The 17,454-nt window shown below is 50.8% G+C and overlaps 9 protein-coding genes across 9 annotated transcripts; 5 read left to right on the top strand and 4 right to left on the bottom strand.

Annotated features, from left to right (window-relative positions):
* The first annotated feature begins 29 nt into the window (after window positions 1-29).
* AFUA_2G16770 (coenzyme A transporter) lies at window positions 30-2,052 on the top strand. The gene is made up of 2 exons (XM_750921.2): window positions 30-627; window positions 735-2,052. Exons 1-2 carry the CDS (start codon window positions 313-315, stop codon window positions 1,713-1,715), a joined length of 1,296 nt encoding a protein of 431 aa, XP_756014.2. The 5' UTR covers window positions 30-312; the 3' UTR covers window positions 1,716-2,052.
* Window positions 2,053-2,124: 72 nt separating this feature from the next.
* On the top strand, window positions 2,125-3,384 carry AFUA_2G16760 (RNA-binding ATPase activator ESF2; the record flags this gene model as incomplete). Its single annotated transcript, XM_750920.1, has 1 exon — window positions 2,125-3,384. The coding sequence occupies one exon, from the start codon at window positions 2,125-2,127 to the stop codon at window positions 3,382-3,384; it is 1,260 nt and encodes a 419-aa protein (XP_756013.1).
* A 209-nt stretch (window positions 3,385-3,593) lies between these two features.
* On the bottom strand, window positions 3,594-5,466 carry AFUA_2G16750 (ribosome-binding protein NMD3; the record flags this gene model as incomplete). The annotated part of the gene is made up of 3 exons (XM_750919.2): window positions 5,271-5,466; window positions 4,760-5,185; window positions 3,594-4,704 (listed from the first exon to the last, which is right to left on the bottom strand). The coding sequence occupies exons 1-3, from the start codon at window positions 5,330-5,332 to the stop codon at window positions 3,594-3,596; spliced, it is 1,599 nt and encodes a 532-aa protein (XP_756012.1). The 5' UTR covers window positions 5,333-5,466.
* Window positions 5,467-5,554: 88 nt separating this feature from the next.
* atp25 (RsfS/YbeB/iojap family protein) lies at window positions 5,555-7,803 on the top strand. Its single transcript, XM_750918.2, has one exon. The coding sequence runs from the start codon at window positions 5,616-5,618 to the stop codon at window positions 7,728-7,730; it is 2,115 nt and encodes a 704-aa protein (XP_756011.1). The 5' UTR covers window positions 5,555-5,615; the 3' UTR covers window positions 7,731-7,803.
* Window positions 7,804-7,877: 74 nt separating this feature from the next.
* On the top strand, window positions 7,878-9,622 carry pex12 (ubiquitin-protein ligase peroxin 12). The gene is made up of 2 exons (XM_750917.2): window positions 7,878-8,016; window positions 8,076-9,622. Exons 1-2 carry the CDS (start codon window positions 7,959-7,961, stop codon window positions 9,476-9,478), a joined length of 1,461 nt encoding a protein of 486 aa, XP_756010.1. The 5' UTR covers window positions 7,878-7,958; the 3' UTR covers window positions 9,479-9,622.
* An 8-nt stretch (window positions 9,623-9,630) lies between these two features.
* AFUA_2G16720 (glycoside hydrolase family 125 protein) lies at window positions 9,631-11,767 on the bottom strand. The gene is made up of 3 exons (XM_750916.3): window positions 11,308-11,767; window positions 10,035-11,236; window positions 9,631-9,962 (listed from the first exon to the last, which is right to left on the bottom strand). The coding sequence occupies exons 1-3, from the start codon at window positions 11,439-11,441 to the stop codon at window positions 9,691-9,693; spliced, it is 1,608 nt and encodes a 535-aa protein (XP_756009.2). The 5' UTR covers window positions 11,442-11,767; the 3' UTR covers window positions 9,631-9,690.
* A 148-nt stretch (window positions 11,768-11,915) lies between these two features.
* On the bottom strand, window positions 11,916-13,833 carry AFUA_2G16710 (uncharacterized protein). Its single transcript, XM_077804239.1, has 9 exons — window positions 13,716-13,833; window positions 13,608-13,663; window positions 13,305-13,555; window positions 13,062-13,240; window positions 12,696-12,995; window positions 12,610-12,634; window positions 12,411-12,551; window positions 12,169-12,339; window positions 11,916-12,103 (listed from the first exon to the last, which is right to left on the bottom strand). Exons 1-9 carry the CDS (start codon window positions 13,773-13,775, stop codon window positions 11,955-11,957), a joined length of 1,332 nt encoding a protein of 443 aa, XP_077660399.1. The 5' UTR covers window positions 13,776-13,833; the 3' UTR covers window positions 11,916-11,954.
* A 187-nt stretch (window positions 13,834-14,020) lies between these two features.
* Window positions 14,021-15,413, top strand: rad18 (E3 ubiquitin-protein ligase RAD18; the record flags this gene model as incomplete). Its single annotated transcript, XM_750914.1, has 3 exons — window positions 14,021-14,528; window positions 14,605-14,719; window positions 14,780-15,413. The coding sequence occupies 3 exons, from the start codon at window positions 14,021-14,023 to the stop codon at window positions 15,411-15,413; spliced, it is 1,257 nt and encodes a 418-aa protein (XP_756007.1).
* Window positions 15,414-15,515: 102 nt separating this feature from the next.
* On the bottom strand, window positions 15,516-17,390 carry AFUA_2G16692 (putative vacuolar sorting protein SNF7 family protein; the record flags this gene model as incomplete). Its single annotated transcript, XM_001481635.2, has 5 exons — window positions 17,139-17,390; window positions 16,804-17,071; window positions 16,512-16,739; window positions 16,267-16,461; window positions 15,516-16,217 (listed from the first exon to the last, which is right to left on the bottom strand). The coding sequence occupies exons 1-5, from the start codon at window positions 17,186-17,188 to the stop codon at window positions 15,516-15,518; spliced, it is 1,443 nt and encodes a 480-aa protein (XP_001481685.1). The 5' UTR covers window positions 17,189-17,390.
* Between the last annotated feature and the right edge of the window lie 64 nt (window positions 17,391-17,454).

Genomic DNA, 17,454 nt, shown 5'->3' with positions numbered 1-17,454 from the left:
TAACGGCTTCAAGGTCTTCTGTTCTCCGCCGACCGACGTCAGTGAGGGCATATTATTTGGCAGAGTTGTGGCATGCGATCTTCTGTGGCTTCTGTGTTGACCTACCTTTTACGATCATCCGAGTACGTTGCGCGGAAACCCCATAGATTTTTGACATAATTCTGTGATCTACTCCACTTGATTCCTGTGAAAGGAACACTTTTCTGTCCACGATCTCTGTTTTATCAATGGCCGCGATTACCCGGTAGCCCGCGACATTCTTCTCACAGCCTCCCCCACACCTGAACTAGGCCTCTTGCTTGGAATTCGCTTATGTCGACAGCATTTCCGGACCATGGGAGTCTTGATCAGTCTCGTGTTGTATCGAGCCCAGGACAAAATCACTTCTTAAGGACGGAAACAAGCCTGCAAGACGGTCATCACATGGAACAAGTCGCACAGTCGAGGCCCTCTCGACAGGCAGTCGCGAGCGATATAGATGCCGCCGCCTATGCGAACAATCATGCCGATACCAGCTCGTCAGTGCCTATGAAGCAGAATGGCCGCCCCGGTTCTAGGGAGTTGAACAAACGGAGTCTGGATTATGTATTACGAAGCGGGCTTGCGGGGGGTCTGGCGGGATGCGCAGTAAGTCTAGGTTTTCTCTATTCGAATTGACTTCCCTTCTAGGCTGGATAGACCTTTTGGACTTAGGACTGGTTGATTTTGACAGAAACTGACGTTCGGATGCATAGGCCAAGACGGTTGTCGCGCCGCTCGACCGCGTGAAGATCCTTTTCCAAGCGTCTAATCCGCATTTCGCCAAGTATACAGGTAGCTGGTTTGGCCTTGCATCAGCGGTTCGGGATATTCATCGACATGAGGGTGTGCGCGGTCTTTTCAAGGGCCATTCCGCAACGCTTCTTCGAATTTTCCCCTACGCTGCCATCAAATTCCTCGCATATGAGCAAATTCGTGCCGTGATCATTCCCTCGCGGGACAAGGAGACGCCATTTCGCAGACTCATATCTGGGAGTCTAGCAGGTGTCACATCAGTATTCTTCACATATCCGTTAGAATTGATCCGGGTGCGGTTAGCATTTGAGACAAAGAAGTCCGCGCGGTCGTCGTTGGCAGGCACGTTCCGACAGATTTATAATGAGCAGGCGTCGGTGCCGTCAGCCGCAGCTAAAGGGACAGCAGGTTCTGCTGTGACTACTGCAGAAAATGTATCTTCTGCGATGAACAAGGTCGTTCCTCGGTATGGGTTATCCAACTTCTATCGCGGGTTCACACCCACCCTTCTCGGCATGCTTCCCTACGCGGGAGTCTCTTTCCTCACACACGACACCGTCGGTGACTGGCTTCGCTCTCCTCTCCTCGCTCGCTACACCATCATTCCAGCATCTGATCAGTCCTCCCACAGCCAGTCACAGAAGGGGTCACGACGGCCGCAGCTCACCGCTGCAGCCGAATTATTCTCCGGCGCTGTTGCCGGTCTTGTGTCGCAGACATGCTCCTATCCTCTTGAGGTTGTTCGACGCCGAATGCAAGTTGGGGGAGCCGTTGGAGACGGACGCCGATTGGGTGTTGTGGAAACAGCAGCCAAGATATGGCTCGAGAAGGGTTTACGAGGGTTCTTTGTTGGCTTGACAATCGGCTATATCAAAGTGCTGCCGATGTCAGCCACAGCTTTTTTCACATACGAACGATTAAAGTGGTCACTGGGGATTTAACAGGTGAAGCCATGACAACGAAGCCTTCTCCTGTGTTTTAGATTCCCACTTTTCCCATAACTTTCTCACAGTTGTGCGATTCAAGCGTTTCAGTCGGCGTCTACACTATCGGTGATTTCTTGTATTCCACCTCCCGCGCTAGACCTTGAAAGAACGGCGTCTTGAAGTTTGTTTTGTCACTGTTTCTGACTTTTGTTGTGTTGTTTTCTACATGGGTGACCTGGACCAGCCTTCAGCATATAGTTTGGTTGATACCTCTGCCATTTTGAGCATTTTATTAGATCGACAAAGCATGAATATATCATTCATACGCATATGTATATATGAAATACCCGTTATCCTACTTTATTCCGTGATACACTTGTAGCATGCCACATGATGTGTGCTTAATACTGTGTGGTTTTAGTAGATGCTAATTGATTGGCTGCACAACAAGATAGTGCACAGACCAGTCGGCGGAACAAAAAAAAGTTGCATGAAGTTCCTAAAACCTCGCAGTGATCAGGATAATACCACCAAGAAATTGCGGTATAGAAATTTTATCTCCGCTCATTTACGCCAGACCGCAGACAGAGATATCGAAATGACGACTCGCAAGAGAAACGAATTTTTGGATGTCGTCTCCGACGACGATGAGGGAAGTGACCGCGCCTATGACTCTGAGGCCGCGGAGGAGAGCAAAGGTCGACTCGCGAAGCGACGCAAGACACACACGCGTGCAGACGATCTCAGCGACGAGGAATCAGATATCGGCCGCTCAGAGTCAGAAGATGAGTCGAAAACCAGGCTCAAGGGCAAACCCAAGTCCAAGTCCCAAACAACGGAACGCAGCAATGACGACGACGACGAAGACGAAGCAGACGACGGAGAGAAAATGCAAGTAGATCAGTACCTCGACGCAACAGCCACACTCTCACCTTCACAGTCACGATCGCAATCACCGTCCACATCCAGCGTCACCTCCAAACCAACAAAACTGAAGAAGAAACCACTCGATAAAGTCCGGCCGCCGAAGAAGAACAAAACAGGCGTCATCTACCTCTCCTCTCTGCCCCCATACCTCAAACCCTTCGCTTTGAAATCCATGCTTGAAACCCGCGGTTTTGGACCCATCACTAAGGTCTTCTTGACTCCCGAGGTGCCATCGAATTCCGCCCCTCGCCGACGATCCAATAAACGGAAATCCTACGCTGACGGCTGGGTGGAGTTCGCGTCAAAGAAGACGGCAAAGATCTGCGCGGAGACGCTGAATGCGACCATCGTAGGCGGGAAGAAAGGCGGGTGGTACCATGACGACGTGTGGAACATGAAGTACCTGAAGGGCTTCAAGTGGGCGGATCTGATGGAGCAGGTGCAGCGGGAGAGGTCGGAGAGGGAGGCGAAGAGGCGGATTGAGGACACAAGGGCCCGGAAGGAAGATAAGGTGTTCTTGCAAGGTGTGGAGCAGGGTAAGGTTCTGCAGGGGATCCAGAAGAAGAATGAGGAGAAGAAAAAGAAGAAAGGGGAGACGGGGACCGGTGAGGGGTCTGCTGATGCAGCTGCGAATGCGTCTGAACTCAAGGTCCGCAGGTTGTTCAAACAGAACGAGGTCAAGATGGGACGGGATAAGGTCAAGGATATTTCTGCGTTGGAAGATGATGCGAAGCGTGTGCTGAGCAAAATCTTCTAATCTGCATGCATGCCGATACGCCATTCATAGATATCCACTAATTACAACTGTTTACTTTTCTCTGAACTCTCAGGAATGTACAATGTATTCTATAGATCTGCATGAGAAAACTTTTTGATTGCCCGGGTATTGTTTGACCTAGAAGTCGAAAGCACATGAAACCTTGATTAAACGCCAGAAATGCAATGATGGTTAGCCCAATTGAGCGCTCATTCCTCGTCATCCATGTTCAGCTCGTCAAAGTCGTCGAGCAACTCTTCCATGCTAATCTTAGGCGCATCGTCATCGCTCTCATCCTCATCCATCTCCATGCCACCAGCACCGCCTTCGACTTGCATACGATTATTCGGCCGAGCATTCTTGTTCTTGTATAGTTGCAGGGTACTACGCAATTCTTGGTCTTCTTCGACATCCCGCAGGAACATTTCAAAGTCGGCCTCCATGCGTTCACGCTCCTGCTCTTGTTTGCGACTGATTGACGCTCCCTGCTGCTGCAGAGCCTCCTCCTCATACTCGCGAGCCATGCGCTTAAGTCGCCAGTTGCGAGTCTTCTTGTTCTTCTTGCGAGCATAGTGCTTCTTGACCAGTACAACGTCCGGAATAGTAGAGCTATATTGACTGCTGGCTTCGATGGCTTCAAAGTTGGGATCGTTGAAGTTTGTGCCGGTGAGATGATAACCGAGTACAGAGTCGCCAACATGCAGAATTCCTCCCAAGTGCGTCCGAGTGAAGTAGGTCTGATTGTTCGAGCCCAGGTCTGAGGCACGTGCAACCGTCGCCTCAGCAAGATGGAATCGTCCATTCGAACGGCCAACGGGCTCAATGTCCATGATGATGAATTCCACGAGCTCGGTAACATCTGCGAGGTTCTTGAATGGTGCTCTCCAATAAACTGCAGTGGGCACTTCGGCCGTCTGAAGTGTGTTTGGATCAATCAGGTTGACTGAGGTGCTAACACGGTGGCAAAGGGCCAATGGAGAGATGTTGCCGAGGGACCTGGCCAATTTGATGGGAAGAGCCACCAAATCGTCTTTGCAGATAGGAACCAACTCGACGGAGAAGGTGAATTTGTATGACTTGGTAGACGTGTGGATATCCATAGAAATTAACTCCTGAGACTTCTTGACTTTAATTGGCGCGACCGATGACAGAAAATCAACCATCTTTTCGGCATGGTTCCTCTGCGCGAAGAAAAAGTCCAACCCATCCTTTGCTTCCTTGATATTGACCGTATCTTGATGAGCGTTGTGCTTGAGAATCAGCTGTTCCAGATAGAGGAATGTTCGTTTATGAGGGACCTTCTGCCGCACTTGCACAGAACTAGAGACGAAGTTAGCAAGAAACCACAAGTGTCACCAGACCAGAAGCTACTCACGCTCGCCATGTATTGTGGGTGTATGACTTCGCGCAGTCGGGGCATTGCTGAGTGTGAACAACATATTCAACTTCAAAAGCTTGCTGGACAATAGTTCCTTGGAACGCCTCCTGCTGAATTGTGATCTTGACCTTGATACGTCTCGAATGGGGTTCGGTCCAGATAAAACTCGCGTCAATGATTCTGACCTTGTTCAACCCCCTAAGTTTGCGCAGACACAGCGCCAAAAGCTCTTTCGATTCAAGTGCAGCGCTGACCCAACCACTTGGCGGCTGAAGCCATCTCTCACAATCTCTGCAGAAATGAAGGACACCTTCGCGAGGAATACCCTGGCTGATATCGACTGTCAATCTAACACAATCTTGACAGAGAGCGCCCGCTGATGTTGTTCCATCGATAGGAGCTCCACAGTTGCAACAGAGGATTCTAGAGACACAGGAGTCAGCCGAAGTTCACAAGCCTCATCATTAAACCCTTTGTGGAATGAAGGAAACGCGAGGGGACAACTTACGTTGCAGAGACTGCCTCCTGAGGAGCCGCAAAGGGGACTGGGGCATCTAGATCCATGGACATCTTGAAGCCCTTGATGAAAGAAAACTTGCAGTACAGAGAGCTCAAGAATAGGATATAGAATCAGAGTCGTAGACTCTTGGAAGGATGATGAATAACTGCTTTTGCCCCGCAGAGGAAACATTTTTTTTTGATGTGTTTGTCTGCTTATCAAACATCATGCTTGGTCAGCAAGTAATTTTTGCACTGTTTGCACTATAGGGAAAGAACCGCATGTTGGCCATTCATATCGCCATCGTTGAGCAGTCCTTGGACCTCTCAATGGCCCCAGTTGATCATACTCCAAATGAATCGGGTATTGTCCAAAGGCCCCAAGGGCCTTAACGGGTTGTTGCGTGCATGTCCATCTAATTCGGGTCGTTCATTCCTCTACCACTCAACTTACAATGTCAGCAGTCGCACCTTCTGGTCCGCATCTCGCCTTCGCTCCGAGGACTCACCCTCCGGCAGTCAGCCATTGAAGCCTGATCCAAATGACGGAATCGGAAATAATACCTCTTCGGCGTCGTCTCAACATACGCCCTGGTACCTCCAGGAAGAGGCGCTGATCGAGGAGCCGCGTCAAATTTCCTCTCGCGACCAGATCCCGGAGCTCCCTGAAAATTCACCAGCCATTCTGCCTGTTCTCCTTGATTACATTTTCAAAGACCTTGGCTTGGATGAACTGAGATCAATTGACCTTAGAGGTCTCGAGACACCCCCGCCCATTGGCGCCAATTCCATCATGATTATTGGCACCGCCCGTAGTGTGAAGCATCTAAATGTTTCTGCTGATCGTCTTTGCCGCTGGTTAAGAAGCACCTACAAGCTCACACCGTATGCGGATGGATTGCTGGGTCGAAACGAACTGAAAATCAAACTTCGCCGTAAGGCTCGACGCGCCAGGGTCGCCAGTCGTGCTGGAACCACGGTCGACGAGAAGGATGACGGGATCACTACCGGCTGGATCTGTGTAAACGCAGGCGTCGTTGAAAACTCTCCGGTTGGGGAACAGGCATCTCGGAAGGTCGAGGGGTTTGGTAACATTGTGGGGGGTACTCGAGTTGTAGTGCAGATGTTCACGGAAGAGAAGAGGGCCGAAGTCGACCTCGAGGGCCTTTGGCTAGCCACCATTGAACGCGATAGACGGCAAAAACAAGTTTCGATAGACACCAAATCAGATGCACCTCATGAAGAGGTTCGTGCTCCTACACCAGTCCAAAATTCATCCTCTGATCATGTTTTCGGACCCCACTGCAGGTCTTCGACGATCCTTCCTCTGGAACAAAGAAGGGGCCTACACAGCAAATGTCGGCTTCTCGGTCCTGAAACTGAACACAACCAAGAGGACGGCTTGGACGACGGCCTGGACGACGGCCTGGATATGTCTCCGGATTCAATCTCCACTCCAACTGACCAACTTGCCGCCAACCGCACTTGTGATAAAGAAGTCGATACTGATTCATTACTTGAACACTTGTCTGGCCTACCTGATGAACAAGTTCTGAGTGAACTAGGAGCTGGACAGGAAGATAGGGATTCCACTCCTTTTCTCCGCCGCTTTTACGATGCTCTTTCACAAATGTCAACCGAAGAAGCAGCAGTGGCTCGGGTGAAGTTGTTATGCACGGCCATCTCTCGACACCATCAGGGATACAGCAAGGAAAGCCTTTGGAAAGCTTTCATGACTTGCAACTACCACACCTATCCTATATCCGACGAACTGGGCTTCGAAATCGTTTCAGCTTTGTTAACGGCACTACCACCCCACCAGAAAGGTCCCAAGGCTACTGGGGTGTTGCCAGAAGCCGACAGAGAACTCGCTCTTCGTGTCTTGGAACATCTTTCTCTGCGCGGGACTGATGTCCTCAATATGAAAGTGTTCCATTTGTTGTACGAAGCAGCTAGTCATCCGACAAGCTTTTCAGGTGAAGAAGTCATTAAAGACGTAACAGATGCCACCAAAGATCGACCTACATCGCGCGTAGCGAAGATGATTGAATCCCTTGACATCCAGTTTGACCCAGAGGACGCTCGCAAGCTTATGATGTCTATGTTTCGCAACGGAGATTACGACGGATTCTGGAACTTATGGCACAAGCTTCCATTGTATGGCAGCCCGCGTACCTCTGCAGACTATGAAATGCTTTTCCGGCTGCATGCAGATTTAAGGGATGAGTGTCGCGCCAGAGATTGTGTATCCACCTGGGTGCCCATGATGAGTCGTGAACATCCCCCGATTCCACTCAGGGGACAAGTAGTGCAGGATATTATGCACTGTCTCCTGATTGGGGAGCCGGCTATTGACCGCATGGCAAGAGCAGGATCAACGAGTAACCTGGTGCTGATCTGGAACGACTGTAAGAACATAGCGCTGGGGAGAGGTAGACGAGGTTCTGTGGAGCGTATGAATGTAGTATAGGCTATATACCCTTCTAAATCAAGAGGTACATGAATATGAAATGTTTTGTTGTTGTTCCATACATGTAATCGCATATGCTCGACGGCTGGCTGATGAACCTCGGCTGCCAAGTCGGGCGTCACAACAACATCTTCCGCAGATTGGCGGCGACCATCCGCTTCTTAACATCTGCATTGATCTGTAGCATCAGCTTTAGCTGTTTGATAATGACTAACTACTGTCTTCACGATGGAATACCTACCCAGTCTTCAGCAGGAGTTTGACGAGCTCAAGCCGTCGCTCTTCGGTAAGCGAACTGACCTTAGAAGATTGGATTCGAGAACCTCAACTGATTCAGTTTCACAGAACTGCTCGCGGAGCAGCAGCTCTCAGATCTCTTGCCTCCTTCACTACGATATCTCCTCGCGATCGCTACACATCGTCATCCTCGCTATCTATTACGAATTTTAAACTCATACGACGAAGTCTACGCACTCCTGTCTCTCATTGTCGAGCGCTACTATCTCCGCACCTTTGGCGGTTCTTTCACCGAGAACTTCTACTCCCTCAAACGAGAACGAGTCTTACGGACCAAGAATGGCGAGATTCCCCGGGCGCAGCTCGGCGCGCCAGGTCCGGTGCGAGAGTCTCTTAAGCTGCGTTCCTCGGACGTGTGGAAGAACCTTTTTGTCATGGTTGGAATCCCCTATCTGAAGCGCAAGCTGGACGAGGGCTACGACATACACGCCGCACCGCAGGCGTCGCTGATTCTGGGCGGCGGGCCACGATACAATCCCAGCGACGACCTTCCCCCCCGCCCAACAATCCGCCAGCGGCTGATGTACTACTATAAATGGTTTCTGCGGAACGTCTACCCCTCCGTCAATGCCGCATACTACTTCTCCATCCTAGCGTTCAATCTGGCCTACCTCTTCGACAACACAAAATACTCCTCCCCTTTCCTGTGGCTCATCGGCACCCGAATTCGCCGCCTAGGCGCTGCCGATCATCGCGCCATCGCCGAAGTGCTAGACGCCAAACCCAGTGCCAGCGCTGCTGGCGCGCGCTCCCGCCCCGGTTCAGGACTCCTGGGTCTCTTAAGTCCGCAGAATCTCTACCCACAACTCCTCGCCTCGCTGCGCTACTTCCTTCCGGCGTCGATTTTCGCGCTGAAGTTCCTCGAATGGTGGCACGCAAGCGACTTCTCGCGCCAGCTGGCTCGCAAAGCGACGGAAGTGCTCGATCTTCCTGCCCCCGTCGTCAACGGCATGGTTCCTCCCTCGGAAAGAATCAAGAAAGTAGATTCGCGGAAGGGCAAGGAAGCCGCTTCGAAGGACCTCAAGCCCGCGCTCAAAAGCCCCCGCCGCCGGATGCAGCCACCCATCTCGGCCACCTCGTACCTACCTATCTTCACCGTTCCTCTCCCACCTGCAGACTCGGATAGCGCGTCTGCCTGCCCGATCTGCCTTAACACGCTGACGAACCCGACGGCGTGCCAGACCGGCTACGTATTTTGTTATGCTTGCATCTTTCGCTGGCTGAATGGGGAACACCAGCGGCAGCTGGATTTTATGAATGGCGAGAGCGCGGGTGCTGCCTGGGAGGATGAGAATGAAGATAATGAGGATGGTGCGAAAAGCAGAGAGGAAGGCTCTGCAGAGAAGAAAGTCAGTCGGGAGGGCAAGTGGGAGAGTGGCAAAGGGAGATGTCCAGTCACAGGACGCAGGGTGCTGGGGGGTACTGAAGGACTTAGACGAGTTCTAATCTGATTGTCAAGAATCTTGTCGAATAATAGGCGTACGATGCATTAGACCAGCTCCCTTTGTCATTATAAATATCACATTACATATCAAGTAATTCAGCCGACGATTATATCAAGGGAAGGATGTACTAGGAAACTAATACTGTGAGAAGCCTGATACTTGCTGTGATCGTATATAGAGAACTACTAATAATATTAGAAACAGAGGGGTATATGCGATTACTGGACGATGTACGGCTTCGCGCCCTCCCCAAATATCAGATGTGGTCTCTCCGCTGCAATCTTCAATATAGTCTGGGCAAAGACCGAGTTGGTCCAGGCAAACCAGGGTCGCGTGTAGTCTTTGATATTGTTGACGTTGATAGATTCGTGCACGAGACCCAGGAGACTCGAATTGCGGACAAGGTTGATGCATTCAGTGATCTCCGCTTCAGAGTCGCTTGTCATCGCTTGAACTAGGAGTGACATTGGCCAAGCGTTCTGCAAACCGACTGCATACGAATCATGGTTAGCGTCTCCTTTGTTCATGGAAAGGTTGATAGAAGGAGATGAGATAAACTTACTGTGAGGTCCACCGATGCCATGGAACGCGGAGCCTGTCAGATAATATGGGTTGCCGCTCTTGTCGAGTATCATCTTGCGCGTGTTGCGATAGACCTGATCTTTCTCATCAACGTAGCCGAGCAGAGGCAGCGAAAGCAGGGACGGAATGTTGGCATCGTCCATGAGGATCCGTGAGCCATAGCCGTCCACTTCGAAAGCAAAGACATCGCCGTATTTTGAGTGGTGGACCACGCCGTGCTCTCTGACAGCGTGATCAAGCTCCTCCCCTCGCTGCCGAAGCTTTTTGACCAGGTCCGCACTCCCTCCTGCCGCCTTGATCACATCCGCGGTCTTCTTCAGCTGGACGGACATCATCGCATTGGGCGGGATGAAGTAGCCGAGAATAGTAGCGTCGTCACTGGGACGGAATGCGCTTCGAATGAGACCCGTGCCATTATTCAATGGATTGCCAATGCCCCCCAGACTCAAAGTTTCAGTGCCCGCGGTGGTTGTGCGCTGGAACGTGTACTGGTTGGTGACAAATTGGCCCTCCTCGTTGAACGTCGGCTGTGACTGCGCATCCAAAACGCTGAGAAGGGTGTTCAGAGCCATGTACCAACGTTCGGTGAGGAACTCCGTTGATCCCGTGTTTTCGAAGAACTGGGTTCCCAGGGCCAGGAAATGTGCCAATGAATCGAGCTCGTACTTGCATTCGAACACAACAGAGGGCTCATATGCCGGATGAACCTTGTCGTCCTGCCCATTCGGTGTTGGCTTAAGGCCACTGGGTGGAGGGGGTTGAAAGGCATTGCAGTATGGCGACTGAATGACAAACTCAGCCTGGGTGTTAATGGCACCCAAAATGAGGTTGTGGAGGGCTTTGTCCTTTTTGGCTAGAGCCTGATAACCGGATAGTTGATTCGTGGAGTCGCGAAGCCATTCTGCATGAATATCGCCAGTTACGATGAAGCTCTGTGGTCCTTGCCATTGAGCACCATCCTTCTTTGTCTTTTTGGCCGCAGTTGAGCCATCGGTGTGCCATCGGATGGTCGTGTCCAAGGTGTTGGGAAACGCATTTCGAAACAGTTGAGCTAAATCCTTGTCCACCATACGGGACGTAACTTCGTCAATAACTTTCTCCACCTCTGGGGATGAAAAGGTGCGACATTCTATCGCTGGCCGTTGGAAGGGTAGATTCAATGGACCACCACTATATGGGGGACTGAATTAACGTGAGAGGATTAGCTCTTGGTCAGTCAAATCGCGTAGAGATACAGAGACGTGGTGACATACTGCGGTACAGTCGAGTATGAGACATAGTCCGGACAAGCTCGCCGCAGAATGGCAGGCTCGTCTCGAAGCCCTGCGGTGCCGCTGACTTGAAGCCCGACTGCCAGGGCGAGAAAAACGGCAGGTGAACGAGTCATAGCCGGCTGGATGCTCTCCGACTATTTTCGTCTCTACACTGAGAATGTAAAGTGATCTCAAAAGGGCGAAAGCTGATCTCGAAGATTCAAGGATTCAATAGTGTCGCTTTGGCGATTGTCTCTCAACAGTCGCGTTTGTGCATGCCAGACGGGGAAGTGATGGACGCGAATAGTCGAACGCGGACATGCGCTTCGAACTGGTTCGAAACCCAATGCTCTCCCAATGTCCTCATATCTTCATAGTCGCCCGGATTTTAACCGAAGTCACCGACTCCCACGGTAGCATTGTAAAAGGATTCTTGCAGCGTAAAGATCGTCGCTATTTGTTGATCCCCGCTTCGGATGCGGAGATCGTCATAATATGCGGGGGGAGCCAGCAAAGCTGAATAAATAATACCCATGTCTGTGCGAGACGAAGAAATGACTCGACATGATTTACTCTTGCAGTGACTACCTAGGCTCTGGGACATGGCTGAAACAGCTTGCTTGTCTGATTTTACACTATTGACTACTTTACTTCTTGGAGAAAAATGACATGATGTTGCCTTGACCGGCCTTCCCTCCGGCCTTGCCCTTCGGCGCACTCAACGCTGGCTTTTTCTTAGGTGGTGGTGCGGGTTCATCCTCTGAGAATGATTCCCATGTCGGCTCCTCTACGGTCACTGGCGAGAAAACGGCAGGTTAGCGGGGTTCAGGGCGTCATAAGACAGCGCACGGAGGTTCTCACCAAGGTAGCCTTCCTCGTCCTTGACAGTCTTCTTTTTCATGACCTTGCGTCTACCTCTTCGGCGGCCTCCTGACACTGTTATCTCTTCCCTGGGTTCCTCCTTGGTCGGTGGCTGGTCGATGGTTTTTTCTTCCTCCATGGGAGGTTCTGGAACATCTGCCATTTCCTCATCTTCATGTCCAACACGAGTTAGTACCCATCAGATCGTAGTGTCGTATGAAAATTAGAGCCAATTAGCGTACCGTCGTCGTCCTCATCTTCCATCATCTTCCTGAGCTTTTCTTCTCGTTCTTTTCTCGTCTCACGGTTGTTGGCAGTCGATGACTTCCCAGAGTCAGGGAAGAGCTCTTCGGGTTCCTCCTCATCAGAGGCATCTCCCAGAACTACTGTTATCTATTAGTCCTTGCACTGACACCTGGAAGTGCATGATGCGGAGCTTACCATCTTCTGCACCGCTAGGCTCGGCCTGGTAATTTCATCAGCAGCTGAGATCTTGCAGCAACGATGTTGGGCTGGGATGCACTGACCGATTCGGCACCAGAAACAGCAGGGGTCGCTGATCCATCTTTCTTCTGTTTTGATTTTGCCTTCGCAAAAGAGCTGAATAGGTCACTCTTCTCCCTCTTCAACGGCGCAGTCTTTTCACTAGGTTTGACAGGTGGTTTCTCTTCAGCCTTTGTTTGTGATGTCATTGCTGCATGCTCGGCCTTCTTGCTCTCCGACTTTACTTTTTGTGTCGCTTCGTCCTGTGATGGCCGTTTCGAGGGAGCCGCAGCTTCCTGGGCAGGGGTGGGCGCTGGTGGAGGGGGCCGCACGCCTGTTCTCCTCTGAAAGACAAGACATCAGGCGGTATGTTCTTAAGATGAATGGCAACAGAATTTCCGGAAAGATACCTTGACGTCCTTGTTTTGAATCATTCCCCATTGCTTTCCGTACTCTAAAGGATCTTCATGAGCATGAGCGGCCAGCATCTCTCGATGGACGTCGGTGAGAACGTTGAGGTCCTGTAAAACTGCGGGCTGTAAGCTATATATGTGTATCAACGATATTGACTCGAAGGTTGCCTTTGCGTCTACATCTAAGTTAGCGATGAGCCCTTTCCGCTTACTTTGATCTTGCCAATCGCAAGCACTTGCCATCTAAATCTTCTTCGCGCGCGAGAATTATCGAGGTCGTTGGTACCTCGTCGGAAGCCGCATCCTGATTTGGCATCGAGCTAGGTAAGAAGGGGCTGCCCTGCATGATATCGTCTCCATCGTCATGGCTCTCAGCATGAATACTGTTTGTAGCCTTCTCTGATGGTCTCTGAATCCCGGTAATAATGTAGGTCGCATTCACACTCTGCGGCTTCTTCTTATTCTCCGTACGGTGGAATTCATATAGCATTCTGGAAGCGTTAACTACTCAGTATTAAGCAATAAGGTCGTGGATTAACAAACCTTTTGGCCAAATTGCAATGGACTTTGAGAGCTCGACCTAACGAGCGATATGTGACCTGAATCCATTAGGTTCCCCAGAGCTCAAAGCACAGTTTGAATGTCACGTACTGTACGACGCTCGTTAAGGACATTCTCTGCGAGATATTTCCTGTAATCAGCCACCGCCATCTTCGCTTTTGCAGCTATTTGCGCTTCTGTAGCTTGTGCCTCTCTGCGGATAGAAGCTCCGATCATTTATGGTCCTTTCCTGAGTGACGCGTGTTAAACCACTTTACGCGTATCAGTCAGCCGGTCTTGGCGCTGCGGCCTCTGATAGCAGTAGCCATTGGTTCTGACTTCCTTTTCAGCCTTGACGATCATACAAATAATCATTTTCCCCCACGCCATAAGGCGCGGTAACTTACTCTGATTCAATGGAACAGACATTTGATCTTCCTGACTCTACAGACTGGCTGGAAACGCCGTTGTCGCTCGTCTCGCCGCTGGAATCCTCTCTCCGTTGTCAAGTCTGCAAGGACTTTTTCGACAACCCCGTCATCACCTCGTGCAGCCATACGTTCTGTTCGTTATGTATACGACGATGTCTAAGTACTGAAGGCAAATGTCCAGCCTGTCGGAGCTCGGATCAGGAGCTCAAGCTGCGGCGTAATTGGGCGGTTCAGGAGTTAGTGGAAGCCTTCCAAAACGCTCGTCCGAGCATGCTCGAGCTTGCAAGGAAGGCCGCTAACTCGCGTCTGGATGGGGGGTATGTTACGGGTCAACCTGCAGCGAAGAAACGTAAGGTGGATCAGGAGGATGGTCCGGATGCGTCTGGGTCTGAGGGGATACGGACAAGGTCACAAAGCAGAAGAGGGAACAGCCAAGCTGAGCCTGTTGTGGTGGATGCGATCGAAGACGACCAGGACAAGGAATATATCCCGGGTACGTTATTTACTCCACTTAAACAAGTTCGGCTCGGGGTAGGAGAAGCCATGGCGCCTAATATGAACGTATTTAGAGGACGGTCTGGTTGCATGCCCTATTTGCGGCCGGAGAATGAAAAACGAAGCAGTTTTCCAACACTTGGATATTTGCACTGGGGACCCAGCTCCCTTGAAACAAGCATCCTTCGGGTAAGATGTCTCTTAAAATGGAATATACGATGCTAAGTATCTGACTCCTGTTTTAATCAGGTCTCTGCAGCCCATGTCCCCAGCCTCGCGCAAGTCAAAAGATGTCACAGACAAACCACCAGAACGGCTCCCTACCATAAACTATAGTCTGCTGAAGGATAATGTTCTTCGCAAGAAGCTCAAAGACTTGGGTATACCCAACTGGGGCCCGCGGCCCCTTCTGCAAAGACGTCACACGGAGTGGATGAATCTATGGAATGCGAACTGCGACTCGAAAGCACCCAAGTCCAAACGAGAATTGTTGCACGAATTGGCTGTATGGGAGCGCACCCAGGGCGGACATGCTGCTCCATCATCGGAATCTAGCAACACAGTTATGCGCAAGGACTTTGATGCGGCAGCGTGGTCAAACAACCATGGTGACGAATTCAAGCGACTGATTGCGAATGCACGGAAAAGAAAAGACGCTGTGATTCGCACAACAATACCTCAGGCAGCTCCAGCTCGAGATGGAACCTCCACGGCTTCGGCACCTGAGCAGTCGACAGAAATGTCAACACCGCCAGAAGTTGCAGAGAGGTTGCAAACACAGACAGTACCTGAAGGCACTTCGGTTGCAACTATTGCGGAGAATGAAACTGGGACGATACAGACCCCTAATATAACGCAGGTAGTCAGTTCTCCTCCAGAGTAGTTCACAGGTCGCCTCGTACACAGAGATTGCCCCTGAAGAAGCTGTGAAGACACTGTAGCACCAAAACTATGCCTTTGACATGAGGGATGGGTGCCCTAGATCTCACTGAGCCGCGGCCCCGGAACTTTCCTCAACCGACATGTGCGACAGCTTTTCAATACTTTCCTCGATCGCCGAATCTACGCTCTGCTCCGACGCGGCTGTGTGTGCAGCCTCTTTGGCTTTCTGTTCGAGGTCGTCAAGCTCAGCGAGCCGCTTGCGAGTCTTTTCTGCCTCCTTTTCTTCCACCGCTTGTCGCTCCCTACTCTCCAGTTCTTCAAGCTCATCATCCAGCTCTGTCTCGTCGATCTCCGGTGCAACCTCATTCATGATGTTGCCGATTTCGTCCACCCTGGACATCTCTTCACGCAGCTCCTCAACAACGTCCTCAACCCTCTCGACGCCACCAATCTGAGTATGCAGTCCGCGAAGAACACCCTTGCTCGCTTCCATCACTCGGACGTATTCAACCTGGTCTGCGGCATTTTCGATCTTTGAATAGACTTCTTCGAGCTGCGTCACAGTGTCCAGTCTTTGCTTAAGATTATGTTCAGCCAGCTTCTTGGAGCGTACCGCTGCCAATGCTGAGACACGATTTTTCTTCTGGATAGCGACTTTTGCGGTCAAGTTCAACTCCTCAATCTTGTTCTCCAGTCGGTCGATTTGTTTTGTCATAGTCGACAGGAGTGATTTGATAGAGGCAATAGTAGTGTCTTGGTCGGTGATCTCGCGTGGTGAGTCATTGGAAGGTCTGAACCTGATAGTCTGGTTCACATCAGTATGTGCCCATACATGTGCACGGATCACAACCTACCTTGCCGTCATACGCGATGGCCCCTATATCACGGGATAGATAAAGTAACAAGACATCGAAATCAGCGCTTGAAAGCCCACTGTCCTTGTTAAGAACTGTTGCGAACTCTTCTGTAAAATGTTCTTTAGAGTAGATTAGATCCATCTTTGATCGACTGCCCCCAAGAGTCTGCTTCACTACCCGATCTGCTGCCTCCTGTGGAATCCGATCAGGACGTGGTCGGCATAATTGCGAGAGAGCCATACCTTTAGGTTTTCTACCAATACCAGCTCCTGGACCTGTAATCTAGCGGAAGTCTCTGGGGTATCACTACCGACGACAAATCCTCTCAACTGCTTCATCCCCCATGTCATTACATTCCATGGGCTCAACGCCCCGGGGTTGATGATCCTCCATTGCCTTTGCTGCAAGCTGAGCGCGTTAGCTTTGAAAACCTGCAATGGGACCATAGAATGCTTCCGAATCGCTTCATCCTGTGCACGGAACCAGCATACTTAGCAAGTGCAAATCTTCAGGAGATTGGAAGCTGAGACATACGAGCATCGCACCAAGCGCCACCGGCCGACCATACTCAGGTATTTCTAGATCTCGTAACAGAGAATCGTCCGTCCTCAGTATCAGATGGTCGCTTTGGACCGCTGTACCGGTCGTCGAGCTCGGTTCGCGAGAAGGAGAAGTCGATACATAGCCCCGCCTTGCGGCCCTAGTCAGGGCTCGCTCCCACGCAGCGACGTTCACCGCATATCCGTCGGGGTTCGTCTTCTTCTGTAAGGTGAAGTCGGAGTAAAGCGAGGGCAAGCGGTTTCTGGAACAAGATAGTCAGCTTTACGCTTTCGGGCAACTTCTGTTTGGAGATGCAGGTGGTAACAGACTTTTTGAAGGAGTCTTCTTGTGTGAGGATGTAGTTCAGGAGGTCACTCATGTTGCTTAAGCTATCTCTTCAAGTTGTGGCCTTCTGAATTGTCTGCATGTGATTCCCGTATATACTTCTGTGCTTTGCTTGCGAATGTGTTGTGCGGTATGTGTATTGAGACCCAATGTTAATCTGCGCTGTGGACATACTCAGTCTCCCGAGCTGGTAGTTGGCGAGTTGATCTAGACTTGCTGATGTCAACAGACAAACCACCTGCACTACTATCGTTGCTGAGGAGAGCGCTCTATCGATAAGATAACATCACGTGATTATAT

The sequence above is a fragment of the Aspergillus fumigatus genome, chromosome 2 (genome assembly GCF_000002655.1).
Source record: "Aspergillus fumigatus Af293 chromosome 2, whole genome shotgun sequence".
NCBI lineage: Eukaryota > Fungi > Ascomycota > Eurotiomycetes > Eurotiales > Aspergillaceae > Aspergillus > Aspergillus fumigatus.
The sequence above is the reverse complement of the archived record's forward strand: the minus strand, read 5'-3'. Positions and strand labels throughout refer to the sequence as shown.

Coding starts and splice junctions, on each gene's coding strand:
- AFUA_2G16770 (XM_750921.2), top strand. CDS start 313: ATGTCGACAGCATTTCCGGACCATGGGAGTCTTGATCAGTCTCGTGTT. Junction 628..734: donor GGGGTCTGGCGGGATGCGCA/GTAAGTCTAGGT, acceptor TCGGATGCATAG/GCCAAGACGGTTGTCGCGCC.
- atp25 (XM_750918.2), top strand. CDS start 5,616: ATGAATCGGGTATTGTCCAAAGGCCCCAAGGGCCTTAACGGGTTGTTG.
- pex12 (XM_750917.2), top strand. CDS start 7,959: ATGGAATACCTACCCAGTCTTCAGCAGGAGTTTGACGAGCTCAAGCCG. Junction 8,017..8,075: donor GCTCAAGCCGTCGCTCTTCG/GTAAGCGAACTG, acceptor TCAGTTTCACAG/AACTGCTCGCGGAGCAGCAG.
- AFUA_2G16720 (XM_750916.3), bottom strand. CDS start 11,441: ATGACTCGTTCACCTGCCGTTTTTCTCGCCCTGGCAGTCGGGCTTCAA. Junction 11,237..11,307: donor TCATACTCGACTGTACCGCA/GTATGTCACCAC, acceptor ACGTTAATTCAG/TCCCCCATATAGTGGTGGTC. Junction 9,963..10,034: donor TGGCATCGGTGGACCTCACA/GTAAGTTTATCT, acceptor ATTCGTATGCAG/TCGGTTTGCAGAACGCTTGG.
- AFUA_2G16710 (XM_077804239.1), bottom strand. CDS start 13,775: ATGGCGGTGGCTGATTACAGGAAATATCTCGCAGAGAATGTCCTTAAC. Junction 12,996..13,061: donor TTCAAAACAAGGACGTCAAG/GTATCTTTCCGG, acceptor CTTGTCTTTCAG/AGGAGAACAGGCGTGCGGCC. Junction 12,552..12,609: donor GCCTAGCGGTGCAGAAGATG/GTAAGCTCCGCA, acceptor AGATAACAGTAG/TTCTGGGAGATGCCTCTGAT.